Source organism: Lepidochelys kempii, chromosome 6, assembly GCF_965140265.1.
Source record: "Lepidochelys kempii isolate rLepKem1 chromosome 6, rLepKem1.hap2, whole genome shotgun sequence".
Lineage (NCBI taxonomy): Eukaryota > Metazoa > Chordata > Testudines > Cheloniidae > Lepidochelys > Lepidochelys kempii.
In genome coordinates, this window is record NC_133261.1 from 60,537,501 (window position 1) to 60,557,916 (window position 20,416).

The window sequence follows — 20,416 nt, forward strand, 5'->3', positions numbered from 1 at the left end:
CCAGGTGCAGGCGTGAATAAGGGATCATGAGAAGGGTTTTGGAAGAGAGGGGATGTTTCTGGGATGGGGGAAGGATGTGTCCAGTTTCTCCAGTTGGCTTGCTCTGCCCGGCTCCACTGGCTGCTGGGCTCAGAGGCTGCACAACTCCTTGCCTGGGCAGCTACTGGAAATGGCACTGCCATGGTGGGAGGGGTCAAAATCTTTGCTGAGGTGGTCGGTCCCAGGCCAGTGGCTGTTGACCTGGAGACAGCGAGAGCCTCTTGTGAGCAGGGGCCGGGAGCTGCTTCCCCCACTTCTCACCGCACTCTGCCCCACTTCTGCTGGCTCTTGATTCTCTGTCCATTTGTGACATTCAAGTGAGAGGGGGCATCTCTGGGATGTCTGTGTCTTCAGAAAGAGTCCCCACCCTTGTGACCTTCACCCGTCTTTGGGAAGAGGGGCTACTCCCACCAGGTCAAGTCTGAAGCTTTTTGTATGTAATGTGACGCTCCTGAGTGGGGCATCAACCCTCAGGGCCTCTGGATCTAAAAACATGAGCATCTACTGTCTGGGCAAAACCCAGCTCTGTAGCTCAAGGGCTCTAGCAGACTCCCAAGCCGCTCTGTGGCCCAGCCACCGCTAGAGGGGCATACTGTGTAGGTGTGGCTTGTGAGACCCTACATCTCACCACTGCAGGGAACCCTTCACTGGCTCATCCTCATGGCGTATGCTGGGAGGGTGGGTATTGCCCAGCCTGTCGTTATAGTGAATTCAGCCTCAGCCAGGTTTCTGGCTTTGAGTGATACTAACAAATGATGCTCTGCCACCCCTTACCATTCCCTTCCTTCTGAAGGGCTCATGATGTCTTGCGTGTATCTATGTTCCTGCCTGTTTTTATAGCCACCCCTCCCTCTTTCTTCCAGGAAAGCCATCGCCAAGTCCGGCCTCCAGCACATGGTAGCCCAGCCGAACCCCACACTAGCCCTGAGGAGTGAATCAGAGAGGCAGATCCGCAGCACTGTGGACTGGAGTGTAGGTTGACTTTAATTTTCCTTGGCGCTTGGGAAGGGACTCTCTGATGTTACAGCGGCTGCACTCGAGTTGTCGCCATTCCCAGGAGGAGGGCTATGAGGCTGTACCAGGTGGCTCCAGTTTTGACACGTGTAGCCTTGTGACTAGCAGCTGGTGCTTTCTGATGTTGCTGGGTAAAGCACCTTGATGCTGGGGAAAATGGACAGTGCATTCACTCTCATTCCCCACTGGTACTACACAGCCATCCATTCTGCACCTGGGAATGGAGACTCGGGGAGTGGTGGGAGGCACTGCTCTTCTTTTCGGAGATGCACAAGCACCTCTGCTCCACCTCCTGTTCTGCACAGGCAAAGCTGAACCCATTGTGAGGCCTTCAGAGGCCTCGTCCTGGCGTAGGGTGGGGACAATCCCTCTCTACAACTGTGGGGAGACCTAGCTGGGATAGTGCCTTCTGCTCTGGGCCCCTCGTCCCCAGAGGCCTTGTGTTTGGAAGCTGAGAAAGGATGCTTCTCACCTGGAACACCGTGAAGGGCAGAAACAGTCAGGGCACTGAAGGGATTGACCTGTGAGGAGAGAGGTGTCCAGTTGAGCTCAGCAATGAGTGAGTGGGGACATGACAGTCTGCCAATAACGGAGTGAGGGGTGCAGACCTCTGGATGGGACACTGGGTCGGAGCATGTGACGGGAAGTAAGGGGAAAATATAAACTGAATCTCAGGAAAACTCCCTAGCAATGGGGTGAATTTGCCCAGGAGAATCCTTTCCCGGACAGCCCCATTGTTTACAGCTAGATGGGATAGTATCCTACAGGCTGTACTTTTCCATTTCTGACAGATCTGGGCCACGGTGGGAGCTTTGGGCAGGTTTCCTGCATGTGCCATCGCTCTGGAGAGTGGGGCCTCTGTGCAGCCTGCGATCACAGGGGTGCCCCATAGGCGCCCTCCAGCTGACTGTAACATAGCACAGTGTATTTGTGGGTCTGGGATATTCATCATGTTGGAGGTGACTGCTGGGATCCAAGGTTAGGCAGTGTGGGGACTCTTGTGGCCCATTGGAGAAGTGCAGCGTATCTCTTGTGCCTTCCAGGAAACTGCAATCTACGGGGAGCACATCTGGTTTGAGACCAGCGGCTCTGGGGATTTCTGCTATGTGGGGGAACAGAACTGTGTGGCCAAGATGCTGGTAAGTCAGGCACAGTGACCCCGTTGTCAGCTCGGCTTGGTCAATATACAAGACTGCAGTGCCACCTAGTGGAAAAACCTGGGTATCCCTTTCTGCACTAAGTAGCCTGGGGGCATTTCTCAAATGCAGCCACCATGGTCTTTTCTTGCAGCCACAGCCTGATGGGGAGGGTGGGTGGGTAGCAGCCCCTCCCCTAGGGCTGCCATCGGTGGTTGGGCCTTTCCCCCCTTCTGGGGAGATACAAGCTGGAGGAGTAGACAGCCAATGTGAGTTACCCACTTTCCCCAGGGGTGGTGGGGTCAGGCTTCAGCCATGGGGTGGCTGGTGGCGTGCTCCACCCATGTGGCTTCGGGCTCCATCCCTGGTCCCCATCCCCTGGGCTTGAGGCTTCAGTCTCCGTTCCCTGAGTGCGCGGTGGCAGGCTCTAGTCCCAAGTTTAGCCCTCGTCATCACCTCTAGCCCCTGCTGCCTCTGTACCCACCTTCCTATCCAGGGCTTAATTTGTCCCTAGGCTTGCTGGGGCTGAGTAAGTCTGTTGTGAGAAGTGATATTTGTATGTTTGTTAATATCACTTTTCATAGCAGACTTCCTAGCTAGCCAGTCGTCCCCCCCCCACCCCCCCAAGCAACCAGAAATCTAAAAGAAAAAAGACAAGAACAGGCGAAGCACCTTATTTGTTTGTTCTGTTTATAAAGAATAGAGACAACAATACATTATTTTTATTATTGAGTCTGCAAAAAAACCCTACATAAATAAATTTACGATATTTGGACGTGTGTATTTGCATATTTATTGGTTTTTCCTAAAGTTGAGCAAGTATTTTAGGAAAAATTGTCAGAGCAGCCACCAGCAAGAGTTGGTGGCTGCACTCTGAGCCCACCAAAAAATTTGTTGAGAACCCCAGTGGAAGTTTTCAGGCATTCTGGAGTCCAACAAAGAAGGGGTTAACACTTGTGGGGCCAGTGAGGGAGATGGAAAATATTCTGCTCCAGACTCTGCCTGCTACTAATGCTGCTTTGAATCTGGAAAGTTGCTGCATCTGAGCTGGCAGCAGGCGCCAAGGCCTCTGGGTATCTCTGTGGCTGGGATCCAGCTGGCTGAGTTGATACAGAGTTTCTGTGAGGGGGTGTCATGACCCCAGATGCCCCAAGAGAGAAGTTAATTCCAGAACTTTCCAGGAAGGATCTTGCAGTAAAAGGAAGGTCCAAGAAATGGAAGCCCAAGCCCTGCAGTTACGTGACTGCAGGTTGGGTCGCTCACAGGGGCAACGCCCTCTGAGACGCTGCAGCCATCCCCCTCTAAGTGCAGGTCGCGTCCAGCTGTGAGATCTGGGGCCTGAGGACGGTGCCCATCCGATGGCTGTTCGTTGGTTTGGGTGAAATGAGCTTGGGGTCTCGGTCTGATGGGCAGCACCAAAACCGCCACAGATGGCAGTGATTGGCTGCCTGGTGCCAGTGTCAAAAGAGATTGAGGACTGATTGGCCAATGGAGACTGCCTTCACCTCTTGCCCCAGGGCAGAGCTGAGGCAGGCTGGGGGTGGGGCATTTAAATCAAGGGACAAGGTTTTTACCTGCGGTGATCTTAAGGGTATATTTGTTCCTTATGGCTTCCCATCCTGCAGAGTACTGAGCTGCTCGCTCTCAGGAGTGCCCTGCTGGGAGTGGAGGAGGAGTGAGTGGCGCTCCAAGGCTTCCTGAATGTAAATAAATACTGATGTTAACATAGGGGCTTTTCCCTTTTTCAGCAGAAACCTCTGACCAGACGCAAGTGTGCAGCCTGCAAAATCGTAGTGCATACGCCCTGCATAGAACAGCTGGAGAAAGTGAGTAAAGCCCAACACAGGCCGCTCCTGGGCCTGACGAGCTGGTTACCCCTTACCTGGGCAACATTCAGCATGGGGCCAGCGCTGAGTCCCCTGTGCTTTGGTTAGCCATTGTCATGACAGGCAGGTGCCTCCTGAGGGGACATTAGTGAGGAAACAGACTTCTAGCAGATCTCCTGGCATTTTAGCCCCAAGGGCTGGTGAATTGCCCCTTCGGTAGGGGGTTGGATGAGGATCCCGGATAAGCATCAAATGTCCCAGGAAGCTCCCAAGCCTGCCACATTGAACTCGACTCCAGTAGGTTTTAGCAGATGGTTTCACTGATGTTTCCCTTGTGTGTGTTAAATCTGCAGATAAATTTCCGCTGCAAACCTTCCTTCAGGGAGTCGGGATCAAGGAACGTTCGGGAGGTGAGAGACTCAGCTGGACCGCTTGCCGTGTTTGCCAGGAGGAAGTCCCGTCCCCTTCTGGTTTGGTGGCAGAGGGCTCAGGGTGCCAAGGAAGAGGCTTAGCTGGGTTTGTTGTGAAAGCAGCAGAAAGTCTGGGCATTTTCAAGTGTGGCAGGAGCCCCTGAGTCTGTGCTACCTGTGAAACCTCTGAACGTGGTCACCCATCCTGTGGGGCATTTATTTGAAATGCACCTGCACGGGATTGGTGCTAGTGTGGGGTGAATCTCAAATCATTCATAGGAAGATCCGCTTCTGGTCAGTCAGCTGCTGATCTGCATTCTCAGAACCTCCTGGGCCTGCCAGGCTGGGCCAAAGACACCTCAAGGCCAACCTTTCCCAGGAGGAATTTCAGCCCATCTCATGCTGGCCCTGGGAGAATGAAAGAACAGTTGAACTTTTGCAGGCCTCCTGGAAAGTTTTGTGTGGAGTCTGGGGAGAAGAGCTGGGTTTTTGCTCTATCGCCCAGCCCAGGTTAGCTGCACCTATTGCCACAGTACGTGAACTTGACCCTGGTTAACCCCTGTGCACCCCTTACCTGTGGGGACTCTGGTGTATGTCAGGTCCGATCCACTTCATTTCTCCCAGACAGGGCAGGATTGCCCCTATACAGTCTGTACTGCATGGCTGTGTCCAGGCCAGGTTAAATGTGCACTGTAGCACTTTAAACCATTTCCCCTGCGGTGCCCCTTGCTGCCATCTCTCCGGTATGCCCTACAGTGCCTTCCAGGAAGGAGTAAATGGCTGCCTAGCACCGAGGTAATTCCCCCTCAGGAGCTCTCCTGCAAACCTCTGTGCTGCAGGGGTGTGACCAGCAACAGCACCCTGTGCCTTCCCTAGGGATGTGGAGCTCTCCGTGGTGCTGAAAGTGGGGGTGGAGGGAACTGGAGAGTATCTACACAAATAGTCCTAAGGCAGTTCCAAACTAGCAGGCATGTCTAGAGGAGCTTTTGGTAGGACACAGGCCAGGGGTCTCCATGGGCCATACGCACACCTGGGATTCACCTGAACAGGCACTGCACTAGCTTTTAGATTAGAAGCACCCGAGGATCTCTCCTCTGCGGTCTCCATAGAGAACCTAATCCAGTCTGTTTCCAAGGTGCCTATCAGTATGGTATCTGGGGTCTCTTATCCCTCAAACTTACCTTACCAGCTTTAACCAGGAAATAGGGGTTAGATCCCAGGCCCTGACTGTGCTATAAGGAAAGCACCCTCCAGAATTCATCATTCCAACTGCTGTACAGTAGGAAACAGAACCTAGAGAAAGAAGAATAAACAAACCTGTGGACACGTGGACAGCAGCTGTTCAGCAGCAAGGGGGGCAGAGAGTGCTCTTGGACTAAGCAGCAAACTCAGACTCCCCTGTGCTCCCCACCCTATGAGCCTTCCTTCTCCCCTCCGGATGGAGGTTTAAAACTGGGGAGAAGAGAAGAAACGCTGTGTTTAAACAGACGCACCTCTTCCCTTCCTCACCGCCCAGTACAAGCTGAGGGAAATGTACTGCTGCCTCCTCCCATCTCTCCCTAAAATTACTCCCCTGACTGGGGAGGATGGACATGCCATCCCCGTAGCCGTGAGGGACGGGCACTGTGCTTGGCTGTCAGAACGAGCAGCCCCTGCCCCGCGGTGCTCCCAGGCTGAGGCACAGAGAAGATGGCTGTGTTTGAATGATCCTGCACCTGTTGCTGCCAGTGGGAAGAGGTGCCAGGTCAGGCAGGACGTGCTGGCTGGCTGATGGCACATGGATTTAGCTCCACTCATGATTAAGTTGGAGGGCTGGGAGAACCGGGTGAGCAAAGGGAGTTCGGAGGAACTTAATCTCTCTCCTCAGTGACTGCTGTGGTCTGGAGCTCTGCAGTTTCAGCTCTTTGCCTTCAGCATCTGTGTTCAGGGCCGCAGGTGTCTCTGCTGTGACCATGAGGTGGGGCATCTGTTTTCCATTAGGCCTGTGGCAGAGAAATGGTTTGCCGTGGGGGGAAGCAGCGTGGATTCACAGCATTTCTTTTTCTGATTATTTGTCATAATTGTGACACTTTCTGGGGTACCCAGGGCTGTGAGGCACCTCGCTGTCATCTGTCCTCAGGGTGAGGAAATCTTGTCTGTGCCTGTGGTGTGTCAGCTCTCTGTCTCCACCAGCCTCTAGCAACACAAACACTCCCCTCCAAGCTTCTGCCGGCCTCATTTTCTCTCTTCAGGTTAGCAATAGGCACCCCAATCTCCCTGTCCTCCTAGCATCCACTGTAGAGTCCAGCCCCTGCTCCACTGGACGCTTACAGAATTACCAGGCCTGCTGTCCTAAGGCTGACTACACAGCTCTTCTAAATACACAACGCTTACATGTATTCCCAGTGAAAACAAGAATACATTTATTTTCAAAGAGCAGAGAGACAGGTGACAGTAAGAATATTGGAAATAAATGGTTATGTATAATACAAAATCACAATACGATTTTTAGAGACTAAACGTAATGAACAAGTTACCCTCTTGTCTAACGCAGCTCATCTCACCCACAGTTCTCTCTAGCATTTTCAACCAAGCCTGGTTGGGGTTCCTTTCTCATGACATGAACTTGCCCCTCCCCTCCCCACATGGGTTTCTCCTGGGGGTTGTTGAGAGCAGCACTGGGGGATAAGGCACCTAGCATCTCAGCCAGGTGCCCTGTGGTCTGGACTCTCTCATCTCCTTGGCCTCTCCCAGAGCTGAGTGCTCGTGCTTCTGAACCTCTCCAGTGTCTGGGCTGAGATGTTCCCAGGGGCTTCTGCAGTGTCGTCTCGGTGCTAAAGAGACTGCAAAGGAGGATTCCATTCCATATGGGCCGGAGAAGAGGCCAGGCCACTGTGGGTCCCAGCCAAGGAGTGCGCTAACAGGATCATGTCCATACCTTTCTCTGCGTTCTCTTTGAACCTGGCCCTTGTGTTTCCGTTTAGCCCATAGTTGTCCGGCATCACTGGGTGCACCGGAGACGCCAGGAAGGGAAGTGCCGGCAGTGTGGAAAGGTGAGAAGGGCTGAAGAAAATCCAAAGTTAGGTGGGGAAGGGGAAGGTGATAGGTGTGGGGAACACAGAGAGGAACCACTTGGAGCACAACCCCTGCTGGGAGGGAGCAGCCCCTTCACAGCCAGTGATCCTGTATTCTCTATATTGCCGCCTATTGGCAGCACAGATATCTCCGTCGATCCCTACGTTCATCCAGTCATAGAATTTCCACACAAACTGATCTCCTTTGCCCTTGGTTCCAGAGATGCTTGTCCCAAGCATGCTGAATTCTCTCATGCCAGGGCTGGGGGTGGGGAACTGTCCGACTGAGACCTGAGCTGCACTGGCTGCAGAAGGACCCTAGTTGCTAACATCTTGCATAGCTGGGGAGCTGCTGTTCCCCTTCCTGTGGGCCCCTCGCTGCACTGCGGAGAGTTGTCAGGAGCTTCACGACCCACCTCCTTCCCTCCGCAGGGTTTCCAGCAGAAGTTTGCCTTTCACAGCAAGGAGATTGTAGCCATCAGCTGTTCCTGGTGTAAGCAAGCGGTGAGTGCAGCCCTACCCTGAGTAAATGGCCTAATGACTTCTGATGGCCAAGAGAAACTGCGAGCTCCCCACAGCTGCTGCTCCTGCCCCATACCCTGCAGCACCTCTTACGGAGAGAGGCTGGGATTGGAGTACCTGGGAGTGCCTCTCACAGCCAGAATTCCTGCCCTTTCCCTGCAATGCCTCCTGTTGGGAGCCGTCACATTGTTAGGCTCCTGCCACATTTCCTACAGCACCCCCTGCTGGGGGCAGGTGTGCTGTGTGTGTTCAGAGCTGGGCTCCCCAGGCCAGGCTTCAGCAAGCGAGTGCTGCGTTCTCTCTCCCTCGCAGTATCACAGTAAGGTGTCATGCTTCATGCTGCAATGCATCGAGGAGCCGTGCTCGTTGGGGGCTCATGCTGCTGTTGTCGTCCCTCCGACCTGGATTCTGCGGGTCCGGCGCCCCCAGGTGAGTTGCTCCCTCAGGCTTCGCTCCTGTTTAATCAGCAACTCCTGCTCAACTGGCAGCTGGTGATGTGGTTTTTCTCCTTTTCTAGAATCCACTGAAGTCCAGTAAGAAAAAGAAGAGGACGTCGTTCAAGCGGAAATCCAGCAAAAAGGGGGCGGAGGTCAGTGAATGAGGCCTGCGTTGACTGGGAATTGGTGGGCAGGGGAGTGGGAGTTGGAGAAGGAAGATCGCTGGTCACAGGGTATGGTCTGAGACATGGAGCAGAGAAAAATGAGGTGGAGGGAAGGTGCTGGGTTATGAGGGTCATTTGCAATTGTAAGATATCTCAGAGGGGTGTTTAAAAAGAGAACAGAAAGGCTGGCATGTGGATCCCACTCCCACTGGAGCTGGGAGGGTAGATCCCAGTGCTAGGGCCCTTGGGGTAGTTGGAATGTTCGGTATTTTGTCTCCATTTCAGACCTTAGTGACTTTAAATTTCAGTTGCAGGCAAGAGCTTGCGTTTCCCATGTTTGTTGATGGTGTTGTGGTGTCCCTTGCAGGAGGGGCGATGGAAACCCTTTGTCATCAAGCCTACGCCAGCCCCACTCATGAAGCCCCTGCTGGTGTTTGTGAACCCCAAGAGTGGTGGGAATCAGGTAGGGACACTTTTCCGACATTTTCATGGATAGCCAGCTCCATAGACGCCTCGCATCCCAACTGCTGAGAATCCAGCATGTTTGGTGATATCTCAGCTGCAAATACAGAAGCAGGCAGTGTGATGCCAGCTTACTCCCTGGCATCTCCTCTTGAGGCCAGGTCTTGCCTGACTGTCCAGGACTACAGATTCCCATCACCTCTGTCTAAGACCCTGCTTCCTCCCCACCTTCCCCCTCCCACTATTGGGATTGTCTGTATCCTATTTCCTGAAGTCTTTCATCCTTTTAGGGAGCCAAGATCATCCAGTCCTTCATGTGGTATCTCAATCCACGGCAAGTCTTTGACCTCAACCAGGGCGGTCCCAAAGAGGCGTGAGTACTGACTCAGGGAGCCCCATCCCCCTTCTCCCACTGTCTCCCCCCAGTAGGAGCCTTGGCCCCTTCTCTGCCAGCTGGCCACTAGTGAGGGACTGAGGCTCTAGGAAAGGCCCTTGGGAAGAGCTGTGTGACTGGATACCCATTGTAGGTTCAAAGCCTGGGAAGTGTCTCTGGGGACTGATCCCATTTCACTTCCCAGTCAGTCCTGGCTCCCTTATGTTTCCAGGAGGAAGAATGGCCAAATGGTTAAGGCACAGGGCTGGGAGCCAGAACTCCTGGGTTCTATTCCCAGCCCTGTCATTAGCCTGTTCTGTGACCTGGGGCCAGTCCCATTCCCTCTCTATACCAGCATCTCTCTATCTGTACAATGGGGATAAAGATCCTGACTTCCTTTTCCAGGGGCCTGTGAAGATAAACTCATTACAGTGTGTCAAATGCCATGAGGCTGTAGGGTATCCAGGATTGTGACTCCTCCAATGGACAGCCTGAGAGAGGAACCCATTGTAAACACTGGCCAGTGCAGTCCCAGCTTCAAGTGTCTTCGGTGATTCTCCCACCTTTCCCTGATCCCCTCCACTTTCTGCTTCCCTGCAGGCTGGAGATGTATCGGAAAGTGCACAACCTGCGGATCCTGGCATGCGGGGGGGATGGCACGGTGAGTGACCCTGACCTCTCACTGAGTTATCAAGGGATGTGGCTGGTGCCTTTATCCAAACCCCTTGCCCTTCCAGGAGAGGTGGCGGCTTCCTTTCTCTAATTTAGAGGTGGGCAAAATTGGTCCCCCAAGTTCTGTAATGTGGCTCACAGCCCCTAGTGACTACAGGTCCCAGCTTGCCATACTCCATCTTCATCTCAGAAGCTAGCTGCATGGTATGCTGGGGCCAGTAGTCTTTGTGGGCTATGTCTCCATACTAGAGATGAGGGCGGCTGTAATGGTCTTTTGATGCCGTTTAGGTGCAGCCCTTGAGCTCCTGACGAGCTGCTGGCGTAGCCCTCAGCTGGGCAAAGTTTGGGAGCTAGAGTAAGTTCAGGCTTCCCCCATCTAAGCTCTGTCTGCAGCACTCCTGGAAGATTAACACTCTCGCTCCCAGTGTAAGTTAGGCATAGAAGGGGGCTGATCAGCCTTTGAGGCAAACAGCAGTGGGGATTCTCAACCCCATGGGTCCTAGCAGAATCCACCGTACAGGGCCATTGACATGTACTAGGGCACCAACGTGCTGTGAACTGCGTGAGATGTCACCTCTGGGAGCCTCACTCGCTTGCCATTTGGGGTGGGGCAGGTATTTCCCCAGAACATTGGGTAAAAGATAGGGTTTGTCCCTTGTCTGGAGCACTGACGGTTATTGGCTGAGCATCTCCTGTAATGGCTGGGGAGTGGGGGCGGGGGGCGCCAGTCTCCATGTCCTCCTCATCTCTGGCTCTTGGTAACACTCTCTACCCCCTCAAGCTGATCACCTCATAGGTCTCTAAAGTAACCAGCTGCTTCTTTGGTTTCTGTCCTGTTTGGCCAGGTGGGGTGGATCCTCTCCATCCTGGACCAGTTACGTCTGAATCCCCCTCCTCCTGTAGCCATCCTCCCTCTGGGGACAGGGAATGACCTGGCCAGGACTCTGAACTGGGGCGGGGTAAGTGTCTTGGGGGGAGGGGGCGGAGAAGTGTACTTGCTCTGTGCGGGGGGGTGCTCATAGGGCCCTGCTCTCTGGTACTATTGGCTCCCGAGCTTGGGCACAGGTGGTTGGAGAGGAGGAGGGATCTGAGCTGTGATGGAAGGACAGAGGTTTGGTGTGTCGGGGAAGGGGAGCTAAGCCTCTAGGTTCAGGGTTGTGGGTGGGGAGCTGAGCTCTTTTCTCTGGCATGGGGAGTTTTCCCACTTGCACTCCACGCACGGCCATCTAAGAGCGGTGCACGGTGTGCCCAAGAGTTCCCAGCAGAGGAGGTGAGTGCAGCGAGGGGCGGTTGTGGCTGGATGTGGTAAGTGCTACGTGCTGGAGGTGTGGCGTAGTTGCCACAGGGCTGGGACTGGCCCGTGGCTGGCACATGGGGATCCCTGTGGTGTATGCATCACTCAGAGGACTGGTCTCTATCCAGATCACCTTTGCCCCCACCAGCGATATCAGCTGTAAATAGGAATCCATCCCCTTGGGAGAAGTAACTAATTGTGCCACCTGGCAAGCCGCTGTGGTGGGCTGGGAGTCACTGTGGAAAGCACCTCCTGGTCACAGAGACGGAGCCTCTTAGGCTGCAGGTTACGCAGTGGCAAATCCTGGCCCTATGTACCCTGTGTTCTCCACACTCTTTGCTTTGGGGCACCTGGCCCTGCAGCCCCCTCAGCCCCCTCCCCCCGCCTCTGGTTAGGGGAGTCAGGTTGGGCGGCTCACTGAGCTCCACTTTGGCCCATAGGGTTACACGGATGAGCCCTTGTCAAAGATCCTCTCTCATGTGGAGGAGGGAAACATTGTGCAGCTTGACCGCTGGAATCTCCAGGTGGAGCCAAACTCCGAGGTGAACCCTGAGGAAAAGGACGAGACGGCCACAGACAAGGTGAGACACACACACAGTGCTTCTCCATCTATTCCCAGCTCAGACAGCACTCTGCTCCTCAGGGAGTGTCCCCCCCCCCCCGTTTCCGCTTTCTCTCCTCGTGGCTCAGGGGCCCCTCCCTGCTTCCCATCTGGGAGAAACTGCCCCATGGGCTAGTGGCAGCCAGAGCTGGCCCAAAGGTGCAGGTCTGGAAGAGGCTTGGAGGATTGCAACCATTCCTTTGGCGCAGAGACCCCAAGAACAGCAAGCGTCTCAAGGAGCAGAGATTGTCTGGCTGCTTGGTGAGCTAGCAGTGACCCTGTAAGAAGGGGGACTGAGCAGTTGGAATGGGGTTTGGTGGAGAGGAGACATCCCTGCTTCTCTGGAAAACTCTCTCTGGGGATCCTGAAGGTTTCTGGGGAAACAGGCCCCAACCCCTGGTGCATTTGGCACAGAGAAAGTGTCCTCTGCACTGCAGTTGCCACTCCATTCCACCCTAGGTGCTGACCTGGGCTGGACACTGCATCCACATTGCGTGTGTGGATGCTGAGCCTGGGCTGAGGGCTGAGCATGGATGTGCTCAGGGCAACAGAAGGGGCTATTCCGTCCCCCTCAGTGTATCCCTCTTTCAGGCCAATAGCCGCCTCTGTCTCAGTTACTCCCTCCGCCTCCCTCTGCTGGCAGCGGCCCCTGTACATGGCTAGTGAAGTGTGGTCTCTCCCTTGCAGTAATTCTACATTCCTAGCCCCATGTCTGGGCACCACAGTTCCCAGCCTCAGCCTCCTCCTTTTCCCTTTTCAGCTTCCCCTCGATGTCTTCAATAACTATTTCAGCCTCGGCTTTGATGCTCGCGTGACACTGGAGTTCCACGAATCTCGAGGTAGGTGGGAGCTAGAGTAGGGCTGTCTGGTGCCCTCTGTGCAAAGCTGTGGGGCTGGGCTGCAGCATGGGAGACTCTTGGGATTTAGAGGGAGGAGTGAGCAGGGGGGAAGCAGGTTTATAACCTGGAGGTACCCCCAGCTTGGTCAATTGAAACACTTTGTGGTAGGGAGATGGCAGAGAGAGAACCAACAGGGGAGCGGGCGGGGGGAACTGACCAGGAAGAGGGTGGGAACAACCAGATAGGGGAGAGGAAGCTGCAGAGAGTGTGCGAGTGAATGGGAGGAAGAAACTGAGGAGTGTAAGAGGCAGCTGGGGAGGCTGGTTTGCAAGCCTGGGAGAGTGAGGTGAAGCTGGGGCGACAGGCGGCTGAGTTGCTCCTGGCAGTCAGTGAGTGAGTGACACTAAAGTCTGTCTTCCTTTTTTTTCTCCTCTTTCCCTAGAGGCCAATCCAGAGAAATTTAACAGCCGGTTTCGGAATAAAATGTTCTATGCTGGGGTGAGTGTGTAGGACTCCTTGGAGATGAGCGTTGTCTGTCTAAGCTCCAGCTACTCTTAGAGATTTCCAAAGTGGCTTTCTCTGGGTAGCTACAAACGGGGTGTCTGAACTATAAGGACTCAGCTCTTTTAATCTCCCCATCAGTCTGTCCCTTTAGCCCCATGATAATTGTTTTAGCTCTTCTCTGAACTCCTCCCACTAGCTTTCTTGTACTGAGGGGCCTGGGCCCAAACACAGTGTCCCAGTCTGTACTTCCCCAGACCTGTATTAGAGGGTGATTATCCGCTCCCTGCCCTGGGATGAGGTCTCCGCATATGCAGTCCCCAGGTTGCATTAGCCTTTGTAAAACCCTATCGCAGTGCAGACCCCTGGCTAATTTTTCTCTTCCCCTTGAGTCTTGGCTGCTTCTGCTTCCCAGAGCTGTCCCTCCCATTGAGGATCTGGGTTTGGGGGATTAGCTGTATTACCCTAGATTGCATGTCATATTGTTTCATGCCCTCTCAGAACTACCTCGCACTGACGAGGCTGGTGTCTTGCTCCTGTATGGGGCCCAATAACTTGTTTGGCCATATTTTCTCACAGCCAGAGAATGAATTTGCATTCCGTGCCCCAAGTATTGCGTCCCACCTGGAGAAGGAGGTGCCCTAGCCCTAGATCACAGCTGCTCCTGGAGGCCCGGCCTGGACATGGGGGGGCTGCAAGTTAGGACAGAAATCCATTGTCAGAGCTGGGTTATCATGGGGTGCATCAGGTCAGGAGTGAGGTGCATCTGCAGCCCTGTATCAGGAGGGGGAATCTGCCAAAGGTGCAGTGAGACCTGGAAGAGGATTTGCCCAATCTCGAGGGCTTGACTTGAGACTCAGTAAAGCATGAAGGGTCCATGCGATCCAGCTGCTACTCAGGGATGCGGTCTCCAGGCACTGACCTTGTCTCTTGTGTTGGCAGACGGCATTTTCTGACTTTCTCACGGGCAGCTCCAAAGACTTAGCGAAGCACGTCAAAGTGGTGGTGAGTGTCTGGAGAGGAGGGGCTGAGACCGTTCCCTGGGAGCGGTGGGGATTGGTGAATGCGGGGCATCATTCCTTTAGGGGTAACAGTAACTGGTATCGCGGTGGCTGAGGCAGCTTTTGCAGGGCGACAACTCCCACTCAGAAGGCAACGGGGAGTTCATTCCCCCCAGAGTACGAGGGCTGGGCTGGGCCCCTCTCCTTCAGCCAGCCTGGGTGTCTGACTCTCCGTTTGTCTGTTTTCAGTGCGACGGGACAGACCTGACCCCCAAGATCCAGGACCTGAAGCCCCAGTGCCTTGTCTTTCTGAACATTCCAAGGTGAGTGGCTCCTGCACCCCTGGATGCTGAGCAGCCCGGGCTCCCTGCCTGGTGTGTTTGAGGAGCGCTCCCGTTGGTCCCAGGTGATACTCTGCTCCCTTTGTGTCTCTGCAGGTACTGCGCGGGCACCATGCCCTGGGGCAACCCCGGGGAGCACCACGACTTCGAGCCCCAGCGCCATGACGATGGCTGCATTGAGGTCATCGGCTTCACCATGACATCCCTGGTAAATCAGCTCAGCCACTGGCAGCAGGCAAGGGAGTTGCAGGTTCTGGCCCTGTTGCCCTGCACCTTGCCTGCCCCCCGACAGTTCCCGACCCTGCAACCTTGACTTGAAATCCAGCTGTGCCTGAGAGCTCCTGGCAGCACCCATCCTCTGAGCCAGTGGGACCTTCCAGTCTGCAGACAGCATGGCTCAGTGTAGTCAGGAGCAGGACCCTGGAGGTGCACCCCCAGGTTTAGCTTGGGGGGACCTCTGCCAGGAACAGTGGAGCCCTTGTGTGCAGGACAGCAGAGCAGCCCTCCCTAGAACGCTCACCAGCCTGCGCCCTGTGCCTGGGTGGCTAGTGGTGGGAGAGAACTCAAACACCATAAGCCTTGTTTGCTGGGGTCTTTGGATGCCTCTGCATCCTCTCACCTGCCTCCCCACCCAGGGCTTCTCCAGAGTTGAGACACCTGTGAGGACTCCAGCGTGTGCTGGTCTTTGTGGATTCCTTCTGCCGGGGGACTGAGCTGAGCCCCTCCAAGCTCAGTTGGCTTGTGACTCCACTGGGTGTTGGATGCTGCTGCTCTGAGGTATGGCCTGTGAACCTTTTCGCCACAGGCAGCCCCACTGTAACCCTGGTTTTGTTTGCAGGCTGCCTTGCAAGTAGGCGGACATGGAGAGCGGCTGCACCAGTGCCGGGAGGTGATGCTCACCACGTCCAAGGCCATTCCTATGCAGGTGGATGGGGAGCCATGCAAGCTGGCAGCCTCCTGTATTCACATCTCCCTGCGCAACCAGGCCAATATGGTGCAGAAGACGAAGCGACGCAACTCCATGCCCCTGCTCAATGAGTACGTTCACCTGGCTTAAGGCAACTCTGGGGGCCCCAAACCCAGCAACTTGTCCAATCTGGGTCAGTTCCTCAGGGCATGGGGGTGGTACCATTCCAAGAGGGCATTATTCACCCATTTATCCTGGGTGGCCTCTCCCGGCTCTTCACACTTCACAGTCACCTCCAAGAGGCGTGAGCAGGGAGCCTTCCAAAGGATCTCTGGGCAACACTGGAAGGAGAGTGAGAGGAGGCTTGAGTTTTGGCAGCCATCTGGTGCAGAAAATGAAGCCTTTAACTGTTGTCACCTGCTGCTGGGACTGGGTTAGCAAGGAATTCTGCCACACTGCCTGCAGCACCACTCCCTGTGGGAATCAAGTACTGGAGTGGCTGGGCACATCACCCCATGTCCCTAGCCTGCCACACCAGTGCTCCTCCCATTCTGCTTACGGCACCACTTGCTGGGAGAGACAAGTACAGGATAGCTGGGAGCTCCCTAAGACAGTGCTCTTGCCTAGCTTCCTCAGTTGCCTCTTGCTGGAGAAGGCTGGGCTACTGTAGCTACGAGCTTCTGCCTACATCTATAGGGCCTCCTTTCTAACCCCTGCCCTTCTCCTCCTGCTTGCATGCAGCCAGCAACCAGTGCCCGAGCAGCTGCGAATCCAGGTGAACCGAATCAGCATGCACAACTATGAGGCACTTCACTATGACAAGGAGAAGCTCAAGGAAGCCTGTGAGTGACCAGCCTGGGTGCCTGGGGGCTTTAGGAATGTGCTATCCCAGGGGGTGATGGGTGAGGCCTCCTTGAGCACTTTGGGCCATAGACAGAGCTCTGGGCAGCCGCAGCTCTGCCGTAATGAAGCCATGGTCTGCAGATGGAATGTTGCGTGCTTGAAGTGTAGTCTCCGTGGGTGGCCGTGGTCAGCCCCATTTTATACAAAGTGGCCATGCCCTATTGTTCTCACCATGTCTCTGGTGCTGTCCTCAGCTGGGCGGTGGCCGTGCTGTCTCAGGGGCTCAGTGACAGGAGGACTGGCAGCAGGCAGCTCCTTGAGATGTCTGTGCTTTGCTTTCAGCTATGCCCCTGGGGATCATTGTGGTTCCGGGAGATAGTGACCTGGAGGTCTGTCGGACCCACATCGAGAGGCTGCAGAAGGTGAGGCACTGCAGGTGGCGTGGGTGATGGCGGGAACTGATTGTTGAGGGGAGGGAGGCACAGGAGAGGTCTCTCCTGACCCCTAGTTATTGTAACCTCACACAGTTGGCATTCTGAACATCCAGCATTGGCCTTTGATGGAGACCAGATCCCAGGCTAGAGGGACCATTGATCTGTTGAGTCTGACAGCTCCTGTGTATCGGCCTCACTATTTCCCTTTTTGCCATCCTGCTCACCCTGCCCTCTAGCCCTCCCCAGGGTGTTGGGCAAGGAGAGGCTGCTAGGCAGGTAGAAAGAGAAGGCTTTTGTCCTCCACTGAAGTATGTTCCACAAGATCTTAGTCCTTTCCCCCAAACCTGGGTACACTGCAGAGTCAGTCTCCCCTGTGTTGGGTGTCCCTTTCTCTCCCCTCTTTCACTAGTGTGAGCTCCTTCTCAGCCCTCACCTCCCGGGGGCAGAGGGTTCTGCTTCTCCTCAGTGCCCGTGGGGTTATGCTTTTCCCTACCTCCTGGAAGGGATTTGGCCTTGCCTGGAGGGGCACTGCACAGCCTGAAAGTGGGCTCCTTGTGGCCTAGGAAGTGCTGAAGGATCCCTGTCTGGTTTGAGTCAGTGACCACAGAGAGGGGAGCAATCTACCGTGTTTAATTACAGAGCATATTATGCAGGCTGGCATGAAGGGACCTGCCTATCCCTCTCTCTTGTGTCTGCATTTCTGATGGCCCCTTCCCTGCAGTGGCTGAGTAGGGTGTTCAGGAAGGGGGACACTCGCAGGCAGGTGGCTGGACAACCATAGTGATGGGTTTGGTGAGGGCCTAGCATCTCTGCCCTTACTGAGTCCCATCCCTCTCATAGTCACGTGAAGCAACTATGGCCACAACATGGGGAAGTTCCTGCAGCTGGAGGGGGTGGAGGTTCGAGAGAGTGGCCTGGCCTGTCTCCTGGCTGATGCTTTAGATGACATGTTTGAGCACACAGAAGCTCAACACGTTGGGACACGTAGCTCTTGGTTTCAGCTGCAACCTTTCTCCCCTCTTTCTCGTTCCATCTGGAGCTTGTCATCACTAAACTCTGAACCCAGCTGCATGTCCCTGAGCTGCAGGGACTGGGAATGCATAGGCCCAAGTGGCTACATGCAGTGGCAGGGGCTGGCTCCTCATACAGGAGGGGGCACAGAACAGGCTCTGCTGAGACAGAGTGGGGGCAGCTGAATGAATGTGGTAACCCACCCCCTTCCCTCTTCGCAGGGTTTTCTTCCATGCCCTTCTTCTTTACAGTGCCTGCTCCTTCAGGTGTGTATCACCCGCCTCCCTCCCCTCCCGGGGGGTCTCTGTCATGTACATGGTGCCAGTCTTGTGGGCTTGTTTGGACACCTCCCCAGTGAGTTTGGTGTATTGTTTGGACACCTCCACAGCTGCACCCCATGCCATGCCTGTGTTCTCCACCCCTTGTGCCATGCCCCTATGTGCCCCACTGTCTCCGTGCCACACCTGGGTGCAAACTGCTTCTGTCAAAGGGCCATAAATCTGAGCCTGTCTGAAGGCCCAGTGCAGGAATGAACCCAGGAAGGTTGGGGGGAACGACAAGGAGCCGGGAAACGTCACTGTCCTCTCTTTGTGCAGGAAGAGGATGGAGCCAAATTAAAGACGCTTTCATCTCAGAAGCTGTCTCCCAAGTGGTGTTTCTTAGACTGTAAGTATCCTTTCCATACAGTACAGTAGCACTGGTCTGCCCTGGGAGGTGGGGTCGAGCCCTGATCTGCCCTAGGGATGTAGCAAAAGTCCCAAACCAATGATGCCCCCTGGGAATGCTCATTCCATGGGATACGCTGACCGGCTCGACCCATGGCAGCATTTCCATCAGCCTGGTGCTATCTGCATGTGGCTCCCTGGCAGTCAGGCAGTTGCCCCATTACTTTTTGCTCAGTTTGTTTGGGTGCCTGAGTGCAGCAGCTTTGAGCTGAGGGGAATATGCCTTCCCTGCCCTTAGAGCAGCAGCTGTGCCCAGTGCCACTGGTCATGTGAATCCAGCAAAGACTGCCAGCTGTGGAGTGTTTTTAACAGCACACCTGGCCTCAAGTCCTTACTCCTGGCCTGTGCATGGAGCAGGCCTCTCCAGGATTGGGCTGAGGTGCTGTGCCTGTGTCTGACGGACAGGGGGCTCCCTCGGGCTGGGAACACATCCTCAGAGAGGCACTGCAGAATCTTCTGTGCCTGTTGGGTGCAGCCACTGGATACGTTCTGTGCCTGGCTGACACCGACTGGCTTTTTCATGCAAACAGCTTCTCCTTCCCAGTACTCGGGGTGCTAGCCCAGTCAGAAGGACCCACTGTTCTCCCTCTGTATGGGGGAGAGGACTACCAGTGGCACTCCAGTCACATGATTTCCAAGGGGAGTTTCCTAACTACAGATAACATGTGGTCTTTAATAGCGCAAGTGAGTACTGCTAGCCCGGTACTAAGGGTTTGGAGCATAGCTGGTTGAGGGAGAAGTGAATTAGGAGCCCTGCTCCTGAAAAATAAGTCCAGTGCGATAATGACAAGTCAGCGTGGGCCAGAGGGGAAGCGGGCCAGGGAGAGGGAGGGTGAAAACTGAGAGCTGGGCCCAGATTCTCCCAGCAGGAGGTACTGCAGTGAATAGTGTTGGAGCTTTGGTCAGGAGGGAGCTGCTGCAGTGGCAGCCTTCTCCAGCAGGAGGTGCTCTACAGAGCAGCATAGGTGCTGCAGTGGGAGATGCCTTTGTACATCTAATTCAGTTACAAGCTGTACACTGATGCCTTGTGGAGAAGGAGGAGGAGGGTGCCAGGTGTGCTGAGCCTGTGACCTAGCCGGCTGTGTTTGCAGGAGCCCCCGAGTGCTGTGGCAAAGCAGTGGGGACTTGTTTACAAACACGGCTTTGTTCCAGCTCCTTTCTCAGCCCCATCTCCCCTTTTCGCCCCCGCCCGCAGTCGAGACTTTGTTCCCGAAGCTCCAGGCTGCACGTTCACTTTTACTAGCATATTTTTGGTGTCTCTGTTTCTGGTTTGAGCGATTCCCTGGGAATCCCCCACAGCCTGCGACAATAGGGGCTTTTGGGCCCTCGTAATGGTGCTGGAGCGAGTTCCCAAACATACAGGGAGAAGCTCACGCAGGGGCACCAAACAGGGCAGGCCTGTGTCATTGCACTGATCCTCAGAGCCAGCGGGCCTGCACCAGGCACTCACTGGGCACCAGCTGCACCACCTGAGGAGCCTGACTGCAGACGGACAAGCTGGGGGTCAATGGGGAGACCAGCATTTGGCCTCACCCCAGGGGAGACACTGGAGGGACCAGGGGAATGAAAAGGCCAGAGCCTTTTCCCAGACGCTGTGGGGATAGGTTGCTCTTTCCTATCCAGGTTCTGGAGTTTCTGCTTCTCCCTGTTTCTCTTGTGTTCGTTTCCCTCAGATTCTGCCTCCTTCCAGGCTCCCCACCAAATCTCTGATTTCAGGAGCGCAGCTTGGGCTCCCTCACTTCCACGTCGTCTGGGGGGGCGGGGGGTTTCCAGGAGCAGTCCCAGAAGGGTTGCAGCCATTGCTCCCTGAA

At 54.9% G+C, this 20,416-nt stretch overlaps 1 protein-coding gene across 19 annotated transcripts in view; it reads left to right on the forward strand.

Moving 5' to 3' along the window:
* Positions 1 to 20,416, forward strand: part of DGKZ (diacylglycerol kinase zeta) — an 89,245-nt gene that overhangs the window by 50,574 nt on the left and 18,255 nt on the right. For 7 of the 19 annotated variants that reach the window (XM_073348186.1, XM_073348180.1, XM_073348181.1 and 4 more), the window contains 23 exons: positions 903 to 1,011; positions 2,097 to 2,192; positions 3,938 to 4,015; positions 4,369 to 4,425; positions 7,389 to 7,457; positions 7,911 to 7,982; positions 8,313 to 8,429; positions 8,518 to 8,589; positions 8,969 to 9,064; positions 9,354 to 9,436; positions 10,037 to 10,097; positions 10,954 to 11,067; positions 11,843 to 11,983; positions 12,764 to 12,842; positions 13,285 to 13,340; positions 14,286 to 14,348; positions 14,594 to 14,667; positions 14,782 to 14,893; positions 15,524 to 15,723; positions 16,334 to 16,434; positions 16,778 to 16,857; positions 18,102 to 18,146; positions 18,477 to 18,546. In XM_073348186.1, the coding sequence (XP_073204287.1) occupies positions 903 to 1,011; positions 2,097 to 2,192; positions 3,938 to 4,015; positions 4,369 to 4,425; positions 7,389 to 7,457; positions 7,911 to 7,982; positions 8,313 to 8,429; positions 8,518 to 8,589; positions 8,969 to 9,064; positions 9,354 to 9,436; positions 10,037 to 10,097; positions 10,954 to 11,067; positions 11,843 to 11,983; positions 12,764 to 12,842; positions 13,285 to 13,340; positions 14,286 to 14,348; positions 14,594 to 14,667; positions 14,782 to 14,893; positions 15,524 to 15,723; positions 16,334 to 16,434; positions 16,778 to 16,857; positions 18,102 to 18,146; positions 18,477 to 18,546 (2,045 nt within the window). The remainder of the gene's footprint in view (positions 1 to 902; positions 1,012 to 2,096; positions 2,193 to 3,937; positions 4,016 to 4,368; positions 4,426 to 7,388; positions 7,458 to 7,910; positions 7,983 to 8,312; positions 8,430 to 8,517; positions 8,590 to 8,968; positions 9,065 to 9,353; positions 9,437 to 10,036; positions 10,098 to 10,953; positions 11,068 to 11,842; positions 11,984 to 12,763; positions 12,843 to 13,284; positions 13,341 to 14,285; positions 14,349 to 14,593; positions 14,668 to 14,781; positions 14,894 to 15,523; positions 15,724 to 16,333; positions 16,435 to 16,777; positions 16,858 to 18,101; positions 18,147 to 18,476; positions 18,547 to 20,416) is intronic. The other 12 variants (XM_073348185.1, XM_073348191.1, XM_073348174.1 and 9 more) reach the window with 6 other exon arrangements.